Source organism: Hevea brasiliensis, chromosome 10 (genome assembly GCF_030052815.1).
Source record: "Hevea brasiliensis isolate MT/VB/25A 57/8 chromosome 10, ASM3005281v1, whole genome shotgun sequence".
Classification (NCBI taxonomy): Eukaryota; Viridiplantae; Streptophyta; class Magnoliopsida; order Malpighiales; family Euphorbiaceae; genus Hevea; species Hevea brasiliensis.
Genome location: NC_079502.1, coordinates 21,067,014 through 21,086,824, shown reverse-complemented (window position 1 = coordinate 21,086,824; position 19,811 = coordinate 21,067,014). Strand labels below are relative to the sequence as shown.

Genomic DNA, 19,811 nt, shown 5'->3' with positions numbered 1-19,811 from the left:
GATGAATTATTCAGCTGCATTTTAAGTGTACACATGTCCCACTATGTATTTAATTAATCCCCTTAGTGGTCCACTAAAAAATTAAATCATATTTTAAGCTAACTTCCCACTTATTCCACATTTAATCCATGATTTTCACTATTTATTTTAGGTACAACCAATTTAATTTTTCATTTTATTTTCTAAGTGTAATATTATTTATTTTTAATGGACATTTAGGTCAAAAGACACTTCGGGATGTCAAATGACCATAATGCCCTGTTAGATTCGTTCGATTTTTGATAACACCGTATTTTGTCTGTTTTTCGATTTCTCACTTTTCTTTGTACTAATTATTTAATTTTTCTTTAATCTTTCTAATGAGATTTATACTTCAATAAGGGTCTATTTATGTCCTAAAAATGTTTTCCGTGGTTCCCCATGATCGAGGCAGATCAACGGTCCACGCCGTGACTTCCCGGTGCGGTCACCCATCGCTAGGTTTCCGGCTCGCTTAACTTGGTGACATTTCTTTGCTATTATTTTTCCTTTGTTTTTCTTGTATTTTCTTTTCTTGTATTTCATTATTTTATGTCTCCTCACTCATATTGAAGTGTAGTTCTAAGCATCCTAGCTGTCTGGACAACACTGGTCACCGGTACAGTAGAACGCACTACCGAACTTAGGGGTGTTACAATATTGGGGCCCACTTGGTCAAAAAGTAGCTCTCTTTAATTCAAATGAACCAATGAGCTCCCTCCATGTGGCGTGAACCCTACAAACACCTAGGTGGCAGCCAAGTGGACTCCAGGGTGGCATGAGGCATGTCCAAAGTGGCTGGTGACGTGGTCAGTGATGTGGCAATGGAATCTGACGTGGCTGGTGACGTGGCAATGGAAGCTCCAACTTGGCACATGGTGATCCACTTAGATTCTTGGAGCAAGCAAGCTAGGTCTTCCTTATGCAGCTCCCCTCCTAAGCCGAAAATCCTTTTATGGTCCATGAGCATGCTTTGAAGTTGCTTAGCTCTCGCCCTAGTGATTGCCCCTTTGAAGGGTGGTGGTGCTCCATGATGATCTTCATCAGTTAGCTTTATAAGCATTAAGTACTTATAGCTAATTTTCATAAGTTAAGACGAATACCCTCTAAGCTCGATGGATAAAATAAACTAGTAAAATCATGAATGCATTTTTTAGCATTTGTTAAGATGTGATGTATCAAAATTTCTACTTCTAGAGATAAACGATTTTTGTTTTGTTGTAGAATAGTTCTCTTTTCTTTGTAGCAGTCTGCTTTTAGAGATGAACTTTTTTTAATTCATAGTTATTATTGTATACTTGCATAGGGTAACTATCTGTTTTGACATCTTAAGGTCGCCACATGGCTGACTATCATTGTCCCAACTAGCGTGACGGCATATCTCTACCTATGTTCTCATGGAGAAGTATCATTGGCTGCATCACAACCAGTGTAATGGACGCTCTTGTTTAATTGCTGACATGTTCTTACGCACAATTGGTGGTTATACCATTTGATATACTTCCATTTCTGCCACAAATGAGAAACTTAATACAACAGCTTTTTAATGCTTGATGGGCTTTTTTTTTTTTTTTGTTTTTTCCCGCATAATTTCAGGATTTTAGTTAATGCTAATTGTTATCTAGGAAAACAAAAATTAGGATTTTTTTAATTGATTTATTAAGGTCATAGTTGGTTCGTGATACAGTGACACTATTTTAATATAAATTACTATGGTCACTTAACAGTTGCGAAAAAAGTGAAAATACTAACCTGTTGAATTGGGAATTTAATAAGCAAGTCAAGGTTTGGAGGAGCTTTATTCGAAGGCTGCATTTGGACAAGTGGGTCAAAGAAAATAGATGTCCGGTCTAACGTTAGTTTAAAGCAGACAATCCAAAAGTCAAAATAAAAAGTTAAAATGACTACTATACCCTTTATCTTATCTATTTTTTTTTTCTTGTTTAAAATATTTATTGAAGAAAATAGAAGAAATAGTAAAAGTAAAATAATAATTGATTAAGACATATGAACAAATGCTTTCAGAATTATTATTAATTTTTAAAATTTTGTAACCATATGTGAGAAAGGAAATATTGATTTCATATTTTTTAAAATTTTTACAAATTTTAGTTTTTTAATCGTCTTTAATTTTAATAACTTTAATTGATTTTAATTATAATTTGTTATTTGCAAATTTTAAAAAGTAAATGCTATTTAAACTTCATTTAATTACGTAGAGTCACTCTTGTAAGGCTAGGAGATGGTCGTCCATCACTTTTTGGAAGGACAAGAAATTACAGTTTGGACAAGACAAAATCATCTTCTTTTATCGTCCTAATGTGCGCCAAAAAGAAGACAATCAGGATATGTCTTATCCTGTTCTGTCATTTATAGCAAATGCATTAAGAATGAGTTGAATTTATTATGTGTGCATGATTTTGAGAAGCATGTTCTAAGACAATTTTTATTTCAGCATTTATGTTCCAAAAGCTTCTTTTATGTGCTTCACTTTGCTATATTGTAATTTGAAACACAATCTTTTCTTCTCTTTTAATAAGCATCTTGATTGTTTAAGATTAAGTAAGTGGACTCTAAAAATAGTACTGTGTTTGAGTTCTTAATTTTGAAGCTGATATACAACTCAACTCAACTCAACTAAGCCTTTATCCCAAAAATTTGGGGTCGGCTATATGGATTCGCTTTTTCCACTCTGAACGATTTTGGGTTAAATCCTCAGAAATGTGTAATGCTTCTAAGTCATGTTGTACTACTCTCCTCCAAGTTAATTTAGGTCTACCCCTTTTTTTCTTTCTATCCTCTAACCTAATGTGCTCTACTTGTCTAACTGGAGCCTCCGTATGTCTACGCTTCACATGACCAAACCACCTCAATCTCCCTTCTCTCAACTTATCTTCAATTGACACCACTCCTACCTTTTCTCTGATACTCTCATTACGGACTTTATCTAGTCTAGTATGGCCACTCATCCACCTTAACATTCTCATCTCTGCAACTTTTATCTTAGATGCATACGACTCTTTCAGTGCCCAACACTCACTACCATATAACATAGCCGGTCGTATGGCTGTACGGTAAAATTTTCCTTTTAATTTATTGGGAATCTTACGATCACATAAAACTCCCGTGGCACGTCTCCACTTCAACCATCCGGCTTTAATCCTATGACTAACATCCTCCTCACATCCCCCATCTACTTGAAGGACTGAGCCTAAATATTTAAAGTGATTACTTTGGGATAGTACCACCCCATTCAAACTAACTCCTTCCCTATCGCCAGTTTGGCCTTCACTGAACTTGCAATGCATGTATTCTGTCTTCGTTCTACTTAACTTAAAACCCTTTGACTCTAGAGCACTTCTCCAAAGTTCTAGCTTCCTATTGACTCCTTCTCGTGTCTCATCTATCAGAACAATATCATCCGCAAACATCATGCACCAAGGAATACTCTCTTGTATATGTTTCGTCAGTTCATCTAAAACTAATGTAAAAAGGTAAGGGCTTATGGCTGATTCTTGGTGTAATCCAATTGAGATCGGAAAATCACTTGTGTCCCCTCCCACTGTGCGCACAATAGTAGTTGCTCCTTCGTACATATCTTTCAATACTTGTATGTACCTAATAGATACCCTCTTTTGTTCTAACACATTCCATAAGATCTCTCTTGGAACACTATCATAAGCCTTTTCCAAATCAATAAAAACCATGTGTAGATCTTTCTTCCCATCTCTATATTTCTCCATCAAGCTTCTAATGAGAAAGATCGCTTTCATAGTTGAACGACCGGGCATGAAACCAAATTGATTGAGAGAGATAGAAGTATCATGACGTAGTCGATGCTCCACAACTCTCTCCCACAACTTCATAGTATGGCTCATGAGTTTAATTCCCCTATAGTTTGAGCAACTCTGTATGTCTCCCTTATTTTTAAAAATAGGTACTAAAATACTCTTCCTCCATTCATCAGGCATTTTCTTTGAGTTTAGAATCTTATTAAATAATTTAGTTAACCATGCCACTCCCATATCTCCCAAATACTTCCACACTTCAATTGGTATTTCATCGGGTCCACAGGCTTTACCCACTTTCATTCTCTTAAGTGCTTCCTTTACTTCTAAAGATCGAATCCTTCTAGTATACTTTACATTCTTTTCTATTGTTCTATAATCTATATTCACGCTATTACCATTTTGACTATTATTAAAGAGATCATTAAAATAATTTCTTCATCTTTCTTTAATGTCCTCATCTTTCACCAACACTTTTCCTTCTTTATCCTTAATGCACCTAACTTGATTGAGATCTTGACATTTCCTTTCTCTACTCCTTGCTAATCTATAAATATCTTTCTCCCCTTCTTTAGTTCCAAGTTTCTCATATAACTTTTCAAAGGCCTGTGCTCTTGCTTGACTAACTGCCTTTTTTGCCTCTTTCTTTGCTATCTTGTACTGTTCATATGCCTCATTATTATCACATTTAGGTAATTTCTTATACCATTCTCTTTTTCTCTTCACTGCCTTTTGTACTTCCTCATTCCACCACCATCTCTCTTTTGAGGGTGGTCCATGTCCTTTAGACTCTCCAAGTACTTTTCTAGCTACTTCTCTAATCTTTGATGCCATCTGTATCCACATATCATTGGCCTCCATATCTAGCTTCCATACCTCGGACTCGAGAAGCTCATTTTTGAACTTCACTTGCTTTACTCCTTTGAACTCCCACCACTTTGTTCGAGCTACACTATTTCTTCTAACCTTACTTGAATTGTTCCTAAACTTGACATCCAAGACCACCAACCTATGTTGACTTGTTAAAGCCTCTCCTGGAATGACCTTGCAATCCTTGCATAGAGCTCTATTTGTCTTCCTGGTTAAGAGGAAGTCGATTTGGCTTCTATGTTGCCCACTTTTGAAAGTCACTAAATGTGACTCTCTTTTTATAAAGTAGGTATTTGCTAGTATTAGGCCGTATGCCATAGCAAAATCCAGGATGCTTTTTCCCTCCTCATTTCGACTGCCAAAACCAAAACCTCCATGAACATTCTCATAACCTTGCCTATCACTTCCTATATGTCTATTCAAATCTCCACCAATGAAAACATTCTCTTCATTCGGTATATTTTGCATTAAATCATCCATATCTTCCCAAAACCTTTGTTTACTCTCACTGTCTAGTCCTATTTGTGGGGCATAAGCACTAACTATATTTATTGTTTCTCCTTCTAGTACTAGCTTTACTAGTATAATTCTATCTCCTACTCTTTTCACAGCTACTACTGCGTCTTTCAATGTTCTGTCTATGATTATACCCACTCCGTTCTTATTTCTCTCCTTTCCGGTAAACCACAGTTTGTACCCTGAATTACCCACTTCCTTACTTTTCTCTCCTACCCATTTAGTCTCCTGAATGCAAGCAATATTCACCCTTCTCCTTTCCAAGGTATCCACAAGCTCCATTAATTTTCCTGTAAGTGATCCAACATTCCAAGTACCAACCCTGATCCTCCTCCTATCCTGCTCCTTCCTAATTGGTCTCCTTCTATGATATCTTCTATTATTTTCTATATCTATCTTGTGTTCTGTTCCACTATTTGTTCTACTATCTGTCTTATGGACTAACTTCTTTACCCACACCCGTCCATGATGTGGGAACCCTTGCTCACTTAACACCACACCCGGGCGCCGGCATGGCGCGTCGCTTTCGGTGAACGCCCTACACCCTTGCATATTTATCACTACACCCGAGCTCCGATGTAGCGCGTCGTTAGTAGAGGACGCCCCAACGTTTATATCATTTGAATCCATATCATAGGGTGTGACGAAATTTTTACGCTGGTTGTCACCTACTGCAACCCTCCTCCTTTACCCGGGCTTGGGACCGGCTAAGCGCAAACTACTTAGGCGGAGTTAATTTTGAAGCTGATATGATTACAAATTTAACTAGAATTGGAGAGATTGTGAAAATGTATTAAACTTTGTATAGGAAAAATATGAATAATGCATATGGGTTATTTTTTAATGAAAAGTTTGATGTTCTATTGCAAATATTATGATTATAAAACCATATATGATCATGTGGATAGAAGTACACCAAATCTTTTTGACCACTGTTATGACATTGGAAATGCATTCGGTTAACATTCTCTTTATTGCAGGTGCTCTCATACTTTGCTGTTGTGATGGTTTTGATATTTCCCTTTGATATTTTTCATTTGTCATCCGGCTACTACTTGTTAAGGACTCTTTGGCGGATAGTTTTTCCACTACAGGCAAGTTTGGTTGTTTTCATGTCATGGTTAATCCATTAACTTTGTCAACTTTCTGACCTGTTGAATGCATTTCTGTATAGACTAATCAAGACCTGGAAAAGTTTAGTGAATAATAAGCATAAAATTCATGTCTCATCTTTCAAATTTCACATAAATTTATGTCTTGGCAGTATTTTCCTTACTTATGGGTTCTAGTTTGCATGGAATGCTTTTAATCAGGTCAAGTATATAAAAATTAGGTAATTTGTTCTAAAACATAATACATACAAAGATACATACTGTATTTTGGAAAATAGATTATTTAATCCCTAAGGTTTGGTATGCTTCCATCAACAATTAAGTCATTCCATCTATTTTTAATCAATTTGACCGTTAGTCATACTTGAAAAGAGTAAAATACCATTCCTTTCCCCTATCCCTATTACTCTCCCCCTGTTTCTGCTTCTATCTCTCCCATTTCTCTCTCTTTCTCAATCTATCTCTCTGTCTCTCAAGTGTCTCTCTCCCCCTCTGTCTCCCTTGTTTCTCTCTCTCTCTCTCTCTCTCTCTCTCTCTCTCTCTCTCTCTCTTTCGTAGCCACTAGTTTATGCTGCAAATGGGGAAGCTATTATCTCCCATGAATTCCCTAAGAGGCAGAGAGACCTAGTATGTGCACCACTGGACCAATAGACCATTGAAAGGCTGCCTGGGAGAAGAATTATCCTGTGATTTTTTTTGTTTTTATAATTTTGTGTCATTTATAGTTGTTTTACCGCATTATATTCAATTTAATTTTTTATTTATTGTTACAGGCAATTACATTTTCTGACTTTTTTTTTGGCTGATATTTTGACCTCCATGTCAAAGGTATGCATCCTATTATCTAATCGTAGCCATTTTGTTTATTAATGCACACTTGTGCATGTGAAGTTGTATATACAATTTTGATCATCCTCCTACTCCTTTTGAATTTAAATCTTGTGTGACTGACATTAATTCTGCTGTAACTAAGAACTAAAATTTTTTGTTCATGCTATCAACTTGTAGAAAATTCCAGATGTTGCCTTCTCTTGGATCCAAAAAGTGATTTTCTTTTTTGTACTGAGTTTTCAACTGGGTAATGATTCTAGTTGTTGAACCATTTTTATAGGTTCAAAAATTCTTTTATATTCATAGCTCCTTAATGCTGGAAAATCAGCCTTTGAAGCGTATGATAACATGCAACTAAGGTTGCCATGTGGTATCTGTGACGAACACAAATTTTTTTTATTCCTTTTTCTTCTTGAAGTCAACTATATGCTTTTCAATGCCTCATCTCTGTATCACAGTTCACTTTTCACAGTTGTATTAATTAGAAGGCTCATTGGAGAGATTATTATAAAATAAGCTTTAACTATTAATTGTAATTTAACAACGATTAATTTTTCATTTCAAGGTGAGAAATCAGGAGATGGTTCTTGATATTCTTATAAATGTCAATTCTGTGCAGGTATTTTCAGATTTGGAGCGCTCTGCATGTAGAATGGTCCATCGACAGGTTAGTGTTCTGTTGTTGTGCAAAGTTAAGCCATTCAAAGTGCATGGCTTGTATTAATTCTTGATAATCCAGTGTACTGAGGATCTATTTGGGACGTAAGAAGCCCCTTTGACATCTTTTCATTTGCTAGGAATTTTTTATGTGAAATCACAGAGATAAAGTGATGCAGTCAAACAAGACCAAACTTAGAAATTATTTTGATTCAATTTGTTGTCTTAAAATTAGAAAGTTTAGATTTCTATTATTTAGGAAATTTAATTAAGAAGTAGTATGTCTATTATTTAGGAATTCTAATATTATCTATCCGTATTTAAAGAGTTCTATTGGGTTTAGTATTTTTCTAGTTGGTGTTGGTTTTATATTCCTACTTAGATTGGTTTAATATTTTCTTATTTTGAGGTTCTTAATCTTCGTACTAGTAGGACTAATCATTACACTTTAAATACCAACGTTATCTAGGTATTTTAGCAGAGAATTTTATTATTGATAATTTGAGAATTGATTTTAAGAATTACTGTAAATTTGAGAATTGTTTTCATCCCCTTTGTGTGTTCTTTGTGCTTCTACATCATAAAGGGATGATCTTTGTCTTAAAGAGGCACAAATGCTTTACCTGTGGCTGTGTGGCATCCCAATCATTGATTTTTTTTTTTGGTCAAAAATCATTGGTCATTTGACTGCTAAATTTTTTATACTATACGTTTATTGATTTCTGTACTCTTAAACAATGGCTATTGAATAGAACTTCCTACTTGTATGAATGTGATTTGCTACAAATAGTGATCTATGCTTCTGTCTTAGGTGAGATTTTTGTCTGAATGCATGCAGGTTGCCACCATTGCGTGGTTTGAAGCTGATTCTGTTTGTGGCAGTCACTCCATTGCGATTCCTTTAGTCCTTGTTTCACATTACTGTTTTCGATTGTTCCAATGCCTTCGACAATACAAGGAAACTATGGAGAAAGCAGCTCTTTTTAATGGTACATGTGCTTTGAATTTCTCCCTCCTCCTCCCTCCTTCCACATATTAAAACATATTTTCCTTCACTTTTTTAAAAGACATTATAGACATTGCAAAATTTGTTTCCTCCATGCAAAAATAGTACTATGATCTATTGCTATTCATCATTTAGCTTAGGTGCACCAACTGGAATGACCTGTAATGATCCATTGCTATCTTTACACTGAGAATGACTTGTTGGGTTCAGTTTCTGATAATGACTATTGCTCCACCTCCTCTCAAGGATTGTCATTTTGTCACTCTGATACAACTTTTTGTTCTCGTTTTTAATTTTTTTCAAAATTCCCATTTATTAATTTATTGTCAAGTGTTACAAGCTATGATCACCCCCTCCTCTGTTCGGTCCCATATTTGGGTTTTGCGCACAGATGGTCTTTATTGCCTGTAAACTGCAATAACTTCATTTTCTAATGGTTTCAGCTTTAAAATATTCAACTGCGGTGCCAGTGATTTTTCTTTCAGCCCTTAAATATCATGTCATCCCTGATAAATGGACAAATTTTTATCGGCCTCTCTGGATTCTATCAAGTGTCTTGAACTCATTGTATTCATTCTACTGGGATGTGACTCGGGACTGGGACTCGAGGTATGTTGGTTTACTTTAGTACTGTTTCACTATTATAGTGTGACAATTGTCACTTCTTCCCTTGATCTCAGAATCAGAGAAGGCCATTGCCTAGTTTGGTTCCACTTAAGCTGTATGTTAATTACCTCAACATAAACATTCTTCAACTGAATCCTAGAAAGTCCCTAAATGCTCCTTACATCTTCAACAACATTCATTAATTAATCTTTTTTGTTCCCTCTTTTTTTCTTTTGCCAGCTGCTTCACAAGAATTTTCAAATTCAACAAACCAAGTCTTTGGTCATACCTGCTAAATGGGCGAAAATGGGTAAGAATTTATATTTGCTGTAGGATCCATTCCATGACAGTCTTTGATTTACAATCAGGTTTCTAGGATTACAGCTGACCTGCCTGGTTAAACCAGAATCTTTTGGTTTGACATCTGAATCCAGGCATCTATGAAGCCAGGGCAATCAAACAAATTCCATTTGATCCAATGATGTTTCTGCGAAAGTGATTATCCTTTTTTTTGGTAGCATTAAAATTAATTTTCAAAGTGTAATTAGATCTGGATTCTTGACTAAACCGTTGATCAATTTTACCTTCATGGCAGTTTTCATTTCTCTGGAATAATTATATAAATTTGGAGTTGCAGGTATATTTTTGGGTGATTGGAAGCAATTTGATTTTGCGATGTACGTGGACATACAAGCTGTCTGCCCTTCTCCCTCATAATTACCTCACTGTGTTCACAATCACCGCCTTGGAGATGTTCCGCCGTTTCCAGTGGGCTTTCTTTCGTGTTGAGAACGAGTGGAATAAAATGAGTTCCAAGTCAAATATTCAACTCTCAACGAATGAGATCTCATATTTTTGCCGAAAAGTGTTCATTCATTGCATTTTAATTTTCAATTTATGTAATTTTTTTATTCAGAGGAAAAAGCTGTTCAACATTTACAAAGCTACTATATACATATCTGATCATAATCATGCTCAGTTATATTGTTGAACCAAAGTTTAAGGTCCTTAAAGAACTGTTGTACACTGTGAATCTGTGCTGTTATAGTTTTCCCACAAGACAACCGCAGGATAACTGTGAACATTATTATTTTATGGTCGTAGGATTCAATTCGCCATATGAAATATGCTTATCACTTCCTGATAAACACTTTTGGATTAGAAGCTGAAAATTTCCTGAAAGGTTACATCAAAGTAAAACTTTTATTTTGAGTTTTTGACAAGTCATTATATTTGTCAGGGTACTAACAAACCATTTCGCAGTTGTTTCTCTTTTTTCTGTTTTGTTCGGACGACACGCACCATATGTTTCTTGAATTGTTGCTGTCCAAACAGTTTCAATCCTCGTTCGGTTGTCATCCTCATCTGGGACCCTTGGCAATCAAATTGCTTGAAAGTAGTTTCCTCACCTCTCAGCCACAACTCCATATCCCTATTTCTTCCATACATTGACATCCAATCTCATCTATTGAAGAATTTTAGTTCCTCAGCTACGTGTCAAAAACCCATTTCATGATTCCTACAAAGAGGATAACATATGCACATGCACACTTACAATTCGGACATTTTTAGCCATCCAAATGTCTCAAAACTCAAAAGCTCTCCCTTAACATACTGTAAATGACTTCTAAATGTTAGCCACCGGGGAGCTCACTGCCAACAGCATCAGGCAGCCAGAGCTGAGTCAGTCTGAGCAAACCACACCAAGAGTCTTAACCATATTATCTACTGTGATAGAGAAGCTAGTGGCTCGAAATGATCGACTTGTGGATGGCTTGAACCATCAGATGAATGGGATGAGCTCTGGCTTGACTAGGCTTGGGAAGAGCTTAAACGCATTTCATGGTGTAAGAGCACCTAGTATAAGCGTACAAAAATACTTGGAGAGGCTATACAAGTACACAAATTGCAGCCCATCCTGTTTTGTAGTTGGATATGTGTACATGGATAGGCTGGCTCACAAGCACCCTGACTCTCTTGTGATATCATTGAATGTGCATAGGTTGCTGGTTACAAGTGTCTTGGTTGCTTCTAAGATGCTGGATGATGTGTGAGTGCTCTTTCTCTGCTGTGTTTTTTTTTTTTTTTTTGATATATAATTACTACTATTTATATGTTTCTTTATAGACTAGTTTCTAGATGTATTCTCCAATTTTCTGTACTTTATATGAGTTTTTGTTTCAGAGGAAATGGCTCTGTTTTTAGTATTCACCAGCATTGATAAATTTTGAATATAAATTCCTCAGTTAATGCTTCTCTTATCTAAATGAAATTGAAACATATTTCTGGGATTTGCAATGCTGCAGGCACTATAACAATGCATTCTATGCAAGAGTAGGGGGAGTGAGCAATGCAGAATTGAACAGGTTGGAAATTGAATTCCTGTTCCTCTTAGATTTTGGAGTTATGGTCAGTTCTCGAATTTTTGAGAACTATTGCTTGCACTTGGAAAAAGAGATGATGTTGAATGTTGCAGTTCAGAAAATTGAAAGAGTAATACCCTCCAATTCCTTGGATGATGTAACAGAAATATCAGTGGAAGATACACAAAACTTGTCACCACCTCAAGTAGTAGTGGACTGACTCTTTTGAGTTAATTTCTTTCCTTGTTCTCCCCTTCTTGCTTGTCTTTGTAAAATTCTTGTAACTTCGGCCACGGAGTTGGATATTGACGCAGATTTGGTATCTAACAAAGCCGAATGGCAATAAAGAATCTATATAACTGATCTCGACTAGTTTGGAATTAAATTTTAATTGTTGTTGTGTTGAGGCCATGGAGTTGTTATAATCTTGCAATTAGATCAAGTGCTTCAGCTGTGCCTTCTTCACAAAACTGAAGAAATGACAAAAGAATGAAATTGGTAAATGGAAATTGGATTCACTGAATTGCTAGAATTTTTCTCTGTGCTATATTCAATTTGTTTTGAAATTTAAAGGTTTTTAAGTATTCACATGATCAGGGCTCATCGGGCTTCTTAGGGTAGAACTCATCTTTCTTGTTGAAATCCCAAGTTTTGTATGGAAGAACACAAAATCTATCAGATATAAATTTTTTTTCAACATTTATTATTGGCTCTACATTAACTTTGTTTGTCTGTTATAACAATAGAAATAAGTATATACGATCGAACAATACGAAAATATAGCATTTTTAAAATTGTAGAACACAAATATATTAAAATTTTGAAATAAGTATTTTATATTTTAAAATATAAAATAATTCATAATTAATTATATTGTAAAAATTGATGGCAACTCTTCAATATGCATTATTACTCCAAAAAAATAAATTATTTATTATTTTATTATTTTATTTTTTTATTTTTTATCATATAAATCGTTAAAATTTATAATTAAACTCCATCTTAATTTTTTTTTATTTCATAAACAAATCTTGAAAGTTTCCTAAAAAATTTTTATGTTTACAAAAGTACAAAAACATTCTGAGAAATTTTAAGTATAACTTTTTTTAGTCGCACAATGTAATGCCCATCTTGGAACTGAATAGTATTGTCCACTTTGGCCCAATAAACCATATAGCTTTATTCTTTGGACCCTTTCTTTGAGTCCCAAAAGCGCGCTATTCAGGTTAAAAGTTTGCCATTTTATAAGACCCTTCACTTTTCCCTCCATTTTCAATGTGGAACTAGGTTCATTTCTACCCCCCATTTGGATAAGGCCACTAGTGAGCCTTATCCCTCCTAGAGGATTGCTTCAGCCGAGATCTTCCTTTCCACACGGGATGTTAACACAGAATCTTTTTCAATCTTTGAAATACTTCTAAGAGTTATCAGCGGTTGAGTCAATATGAAATTATTGGCCTAGTAAGAATTTTTGTACTTTCTAGATAGATAATTTGAATACATTTTTAAGACCATTTAAATTTAAATATTTAAATGTGTCACTACCTGCTGTAGCGGATCGTGACTGACTCTAAAATTTAGATGCAGTCAAAGCCTACAAAAAATTGAATTAATTATTAAAATAATATGTTTTTAAAAACTATTTATAGCTCTAATATGATATGAAAAAAATAATATTCATGTAATACTCTCATAATTAAGTAGTGTGTATATTCTACTGTTCCGGTGACTAATGTCTATCTAGACGGCTAAAATGTATGGAACTGTACTTAATTCACATAGAAGAGTCATAAATAAAATTGATAAAGACCAAATGAAGTAGAAAGAAAATAAATGAAATAAAGCCTAAATCAGTTAAATAAGCAGAGGTCCTGGCAATGAGTGACCGACCCGGGAAGTGACTGCGAGTTAATTGCTACCCTAAATTCGTGTGAGACCCTATGACATTCTTGGTTAAGGGATAATTGCGAAACCATTGGGAACTAGAAAGTCATGAAAATGAAAAGAGAACATGTATAAATAAGTAAATCAGAACTTAAGGACTCATCAGGCATTATTAAAATATGGATTATAACCCGATGAGAGGCATTTTGGTCAATTCACTCCTAGATGTGACTTTTGACCTAAATGTCCATTAAAATGTATGAAATTAAAATATTGAAAAAGGAATTAAAAACAGAGGTGTGTATGGAAAAGGAAAGAAAAAGAAATGAAATTCTAATTTTAAAGTGCTTTATGACATCACCATGACCTCACCAAGATACAATAAAGATTATAATTTTTAATTACAAAATTGTGGGGATAAATATGTATAAAATAAGAAAATTTGCTAAAAATTAAAAGAAAATCTTATCATCTTCTCCATTGGACAGTCGGCTCCCTTAGCTCTCTCTCTCTCCCTTCCAGCATTTTTAACTTTCTACTTTCTTGAAACCTTAATTTTCCTCTCTAAATTCTACACAAATTTAGTAGAAAAACCCTAATTATACCTTGATTTAAGGATTGGGAGCAAAGAAAGCAAAGAAATTGGAGAGTTTTGGAAGATTGAAGAATTGCCAAATTGAGGTAGGTGATCTTCTAAGTCTTCTTTCTTCTTTTATCTTTGAAATTGAGTACAATTGTGAGGATTTAAGTTAGTAAATTGAATAAATCATGCTTGACTATTGAAGACTGAAATTCGGCCAGCCATGATGGTTTAGGGTTTTATGTGTTTGGGCTTAATTGAATATGAAATCTAGGGTTGGTGAAGTTATATGCATGATTAGTGTATTGAAATTGCATGAGTTACATGAAATTGGAAAGATGGAGAAATTAGGGCTTATGGAGAATTAGGATTTTGTGGTAGGTTACTCAATTGATGTTAGAAATAGTAGATTATGGTCATTTGGTATGTTTTAGTTGAGAATTAATGTTGATTTGTTGAAAGGAACTAATGGCATACTAATGTGTTGAAGTGTTGGAATCTGGACACTTGAGTCCAGTCCACTTAGATGGTTATAAGTTGAGTTATATAGCTCCAATTGGTGTGAGGCCAATTGAAGATGAAAACTAAGACATAATGCTCCAACTTTCATGAAGAAAGTCTATCCAAAAACTGACCATAGGTGCCCTGAAATTTGATTGAATCCGAATTACAATTCTAGACTTGATAAAAAATGACCAAATGAACAGTATTTGTAATTTAAGCATAACTCACACTATAAAATTCCAAATTAGGTGATTTTTAAACCAATGGAAACCTGAAATATAACAGAACACTTCTTATGAAGACCATGAACTCAAATAATAACCCTAAGTTGGTCAAATTGGTAGGCAAAATTAGTCTCTCAAATTTGCCCTGATGCTGGACTAATATGGAAATTCTGGACAAATGCCTATCCGACCAATTTTGGAAAAATTACCATAACTTGGGCTACAAAACTGTAAATGTAGTGATTCCAAAGCCAAAATGTTCATAACATATAGAACTACAAATTTTGTGTTTTGACTAGAACCCAGATTCTAAAGAAACTTAGGGAAATTATTAGGAGAATTCAAGACTTCCCAATATGGAATTCCTGCACTGGAATCATTTTATCCATTTGACCCCAGGATAGTAATTAGACCATAACTTTCACTAGAAAATTCCAAATGGGATGAGCCAAAATGATCTAAAAACCTAAGAATTAGGGCTACAACTTTGGTTTAGAAAGCTTACTCAAATATTGGGTGTAAGACTCTTAAATATTAATTGTAATGCTGACCTGAAACCTGGAATTCTGGAGTTGTAAGATTCATGAGTCTAGGTTGGTTAATTACCCATAACTTACCCTACACAACTTCAAATTTAGTGATTCTTGAACTTGTGCAACCATGAGACACAGGAGAGCAACTTATATGGAGAACACCAAGCCAAATTATGACTATAACTAGTCCAATTAGCTTGACAAAGTTGAGTTCTAGAATCTGCCTTGTTCTAGAATAGTATTGATCATTGGACTAGTATTGATCATTGGACTAGTACTTGGTAAATTGATCATAACTAGAGCTACAAAAATTCAAATTGAGTGATTTAAAAAGAAAAATAAAACTAAGACATAGACGAACAGTTTTCATGAGGAACACTTCACCAAATTATGACTGGAACTAGATGGAAATCGGGTTCAAAAGTTAGGGCATAAAACTATCCAGAACCCAAATTCCTTGAAATTGCAGAAGTAACTTAGGCATTCATTTGATTAGTTATTGGAGATAATTGGGATAATTATTGAGACATTTCCATTGTGTATTTTCTATGGAAAAGGGGACTCCTAAAGAGGGGACAAGTTAAACTAAGTAAGAAGAGTATAAAAAGGTTTGTGAACAACTAATCCTAATCCTTTATTTTTCAATTGGAAATTGTTTTGAATAAGTTTATATGAATTATTATAATTTTTATTGCATTGAGAATTTTAATTTGAAAAAGTGTGTGTTGCCAATCCCTATAAGGGGAAATTTATAAATGAAATATGATTGTTGATTTGCAATTAAATTATTTGAATGAAATTGTTTGGATTGGTTTTTGAAACCACGCTTGGCAAGACAATTTTTATTGTGTTCCTCCTCCATTTATGGAGTTGAGTTTGATTATGTTTCCTCCCTCCCTGGCTTGCTAGTTGAGGTTGAGTTCGGACGAGTACTCATATAGCTAGCTAGCCACCTCCCTCATTAATTTTGGTTAGTGAGGTTGTAGATTGCTTTGTCATGATGTACAACATGGCATTGATTGGAAATTTTATGTCATAACCTAAGTTGTGTGCATTGTGGCAACACCATTGTTTGAAACTATTTTGATAAAATGTTATTGAAAATGTGGATGTTAGTTTCATGATTTATGGAAATATGAATGTTGTAAACTCTTATTTACGCTTTTGATAAACTGTGTTTATATTAAGTTTTAAATTATAGTTGTGCACCATTGAGTATTTGCTCAGCGATAGTTTTTTCATGCTATTACAAGTAAGAAGAAGGAAAGAGCTGCAGAGTAAGCAGTGCAGAACATAATAGGATATAGCTTCGAGTATACATTTTAGGTATACCCTTGTATATTCATTTTGATGTACATATATCTGTATGTACTTATGTATAGATGTTAAGCAGTTGTATAAAAATCCTTGTAATGTTATTTTGATCACTTCCGTTAATGTAAATTTTGTAATATAAACTTTGTTATCCCAATGAATACAAACAATAAATTTTATGACAATTTATTTAAAAAATCATCAATTGAAAAAGTTGTTTTAAGGGAATGCATTTAATATATAAATCGCTAATTGCAAAACAATTTCATGTGCATCAATCTAGATGCCTAGAAACCACCACTCAAAATAAATGTCACATTATTTATGAAAAATGATATTTTTTTAAGCACACACCTAATTACATCAAAATGTGTTAAAACATTGGAATGCGTGAATTGCAGAGAATATATTATATTATTTAACTTTTTAAATTATACATTATTCTTTATGTTTTAGTTTTTAATTTTTTTAATTGCAAAACAAACGGAGCTTACTATAAAAAATAATACACATTTACTTTTATCACGTCTCTTTCTCAATTAAAAAGAAAATCCTTGATCTACAGGTTGTTAATGATTTGTAAATAGATTAGTCAACTACATTATTTATATATTAAATTATTTATATTATTTATATTATTTATATTTATTTATAATTATATTATCATAAAATAATTTTGTTGACTTAATATAAATATTTTTCTTGTTTAATAGAATTGTGGAATCATTTCCAAATTTTTAGCTCCAAAAATCCTTATCATTTTTTATCCCCCTTTTTATTTTCCTTGTATTGACTAGCTTGTGATCATCTACATGCAATAATGTGGATGCTCTACATGAATAAATTCCTTATACTCTTCTATCAACTTTTTTACAATACTACAATGACATGCACTCTTGAAATCATTAGTTAAGATGGTATTTTATGTGTAATTTTTTTGCCATTGTTGAATGATATGACAATATACTGGATGTTGTGTAGTTCTCTTAAAACCGTCAGTTGAATTTGCATTTTCTATGTAAAATTATTGCTTCTGTCAGATGATATGACAATACACCAAAACGCTATTTTGGCTGACATTTTTGTGAGCAACACATTATTTTAGTAAATAGTTTGGATTTCACATTACTATGACAAATAGTTTTTAAAATCACATTATTTTAATAATTAATCCCAAAACGTTCTTTAACATAATATTAATTAGGGATGTCTAACTCAAACTTGTAGCAATATATTATCTGTTTGACATTACTGTTTTATTTTACTATTGCTTAAATAAAATTGCTTATCATAAAACTAGGGTTTTAAGAAAGCATTTTACCTATTTACTAATAAAATTGACAATTGCTTCAAATAAAAAAAAATTGTGTCATATGGTTGGTTAAAATTGATGTTTAAAATGTTATTAGAGGTAAAATGACTAAAAAAGACAATATACTATTTACATATTATTAAAAAATTAATCATTTATTTCATTTAATTTTTAATTTTTTATAATTGTATCTAATTTATATATTGAAAAAGTATTTAAAGAGTAAAAAAAAAAATTCAGTTCAATAGAAATCCTAGGTTAGGAACATTATATATATATATATATATATATATATATATATATATATATATATATATATAATAGGAATTTAGACCCAAATTGTTAATGAAATAAAACTTTAGGGAATAAATAGTTTTCGAATTGAAGATAAAGTTAAGGACACTTTGGTCTTTTTTACTAAATTTAATGGGGAATTAATGATGATTCTAATGGCAATAACTAATTTGTAGGTTTATTACAATGTTAAAGACTAAATTGCTTTGTTTTAAAACTATAGAGATTATGATGTAGGTTTAATAAAACCTCAAGGAATAAATTGTTAATAAAATAAAAACTGAGGGACTAAATTATCTTCAGATTGAAAATATAGTTAAGGGCATTTTATTTATTTTAATAGTAACTTAATTGAAATTCTAATAGTAGGAATTAATTTGTATGATTAATAAAATGTCAAGGATTAAATTGCTTGGTTTTAAAATTATGTGGACTAAGTTGTAGGTTTAACCAAACTTCAAAGACTAAATTGTAATTGACCTTTGTTTTCGCACTAAATTGATTTTACTGGATTTAAGCATGTCAAAAGCAGACATAGCCTTTTTCTCACGTGTGTGTCGCATTGCAATCATGCCAGGGATGCTAAGATCCCAATTGTAAAATATAAATACATTATTCTAACTTCCAATCTGAACGATTAGCAGGAAGCAAAGGATTGAACTTTCTCTTGAGTTCCTTGACTCCACTAAGATATACTTCGTCAAGATCTCTATTTGTATTAACTTTATGAAATTTGAGAAAATATATTAGCTGTTGAAAAATTAAAAGATCACTTATGCATAAAAGAGGGAAGGTCGTGTTTGAAAAGTAAATATTGTTCATTATCGATTGCTTTGAAAAGTAAATTTGTGCAAAAAAATTAAAATTTGCGCTTGATTGAAAGAGTAAAATGCTTGCTGATAAAATAAAAATATGTGCCAAAAAAAATGTAAATGAGATTTTTGAAAAATTGAAGGATTGATTTGCTTGAAAAAATAGACATTTGTAGAAAATTGGAAACTTGAGCTTGCAAAAAAAATTAAAGAACTGATTTGTAGGTATTAAAATATGTGCAATAACTTGTAAATTGCATTAAACTTGATTATGGGAACTAAAATATTTGCGGAAAATTTGTAAATTGCTTTGTTGAAATGAAAATAACAGGGCTTAGATTAAACTGATACTAAACCGAAAAAGTAAAAAGGCTATTGAAATGTAAAGGAAAAGGCTGAATTAGAAAAAATTGAACTAATATATCGTGTCTGTGTTGTGTTGATTGATTGATTGGTTGTGTTTGAAAATGAAGCCTTGATATTCTATTTATAGAGATGAGCTGCTTGGTGACTAAGTCTTTTGCATCAACTTTACTTGATGATTAAGTTGCTGAACCAAATTATAACCAACTACATTAGCTTGTAAT

General features: G+C 33.1%; 1 protein-coding gene and 1 pseudogene across 1 annotated transcript; both read left to right on the top strand.

The window, feature by feature from the left end:
• Positions 1–10,479, top strand: part of LOC110663286 (uncharacterized) — a 32,173-nt pseudogene extending 21,694 nt beyond the window's left edge.
• Positions 10,209–12,134, top strand: LOC110663297 (cyclin-U1-1). The gene is made up of 2 exons (XM_021822556.2): positions 10,209–11,454; positions 11,711–12,134. Exons 1-2 carry the CDS (start codon positions 11,036–11,038, stop codon positions 11,985–11,987), a joined length of 696 nt encoding a protein of 231 aa, XP_021678248.1. The 5' UTR covers positions 10,209–11,035; the 3' UTR covers positions 11,988–12,134.
• The last annotated feature ends 7,677 nt before the right edge of the window (positions 12,135–19,811 follow it).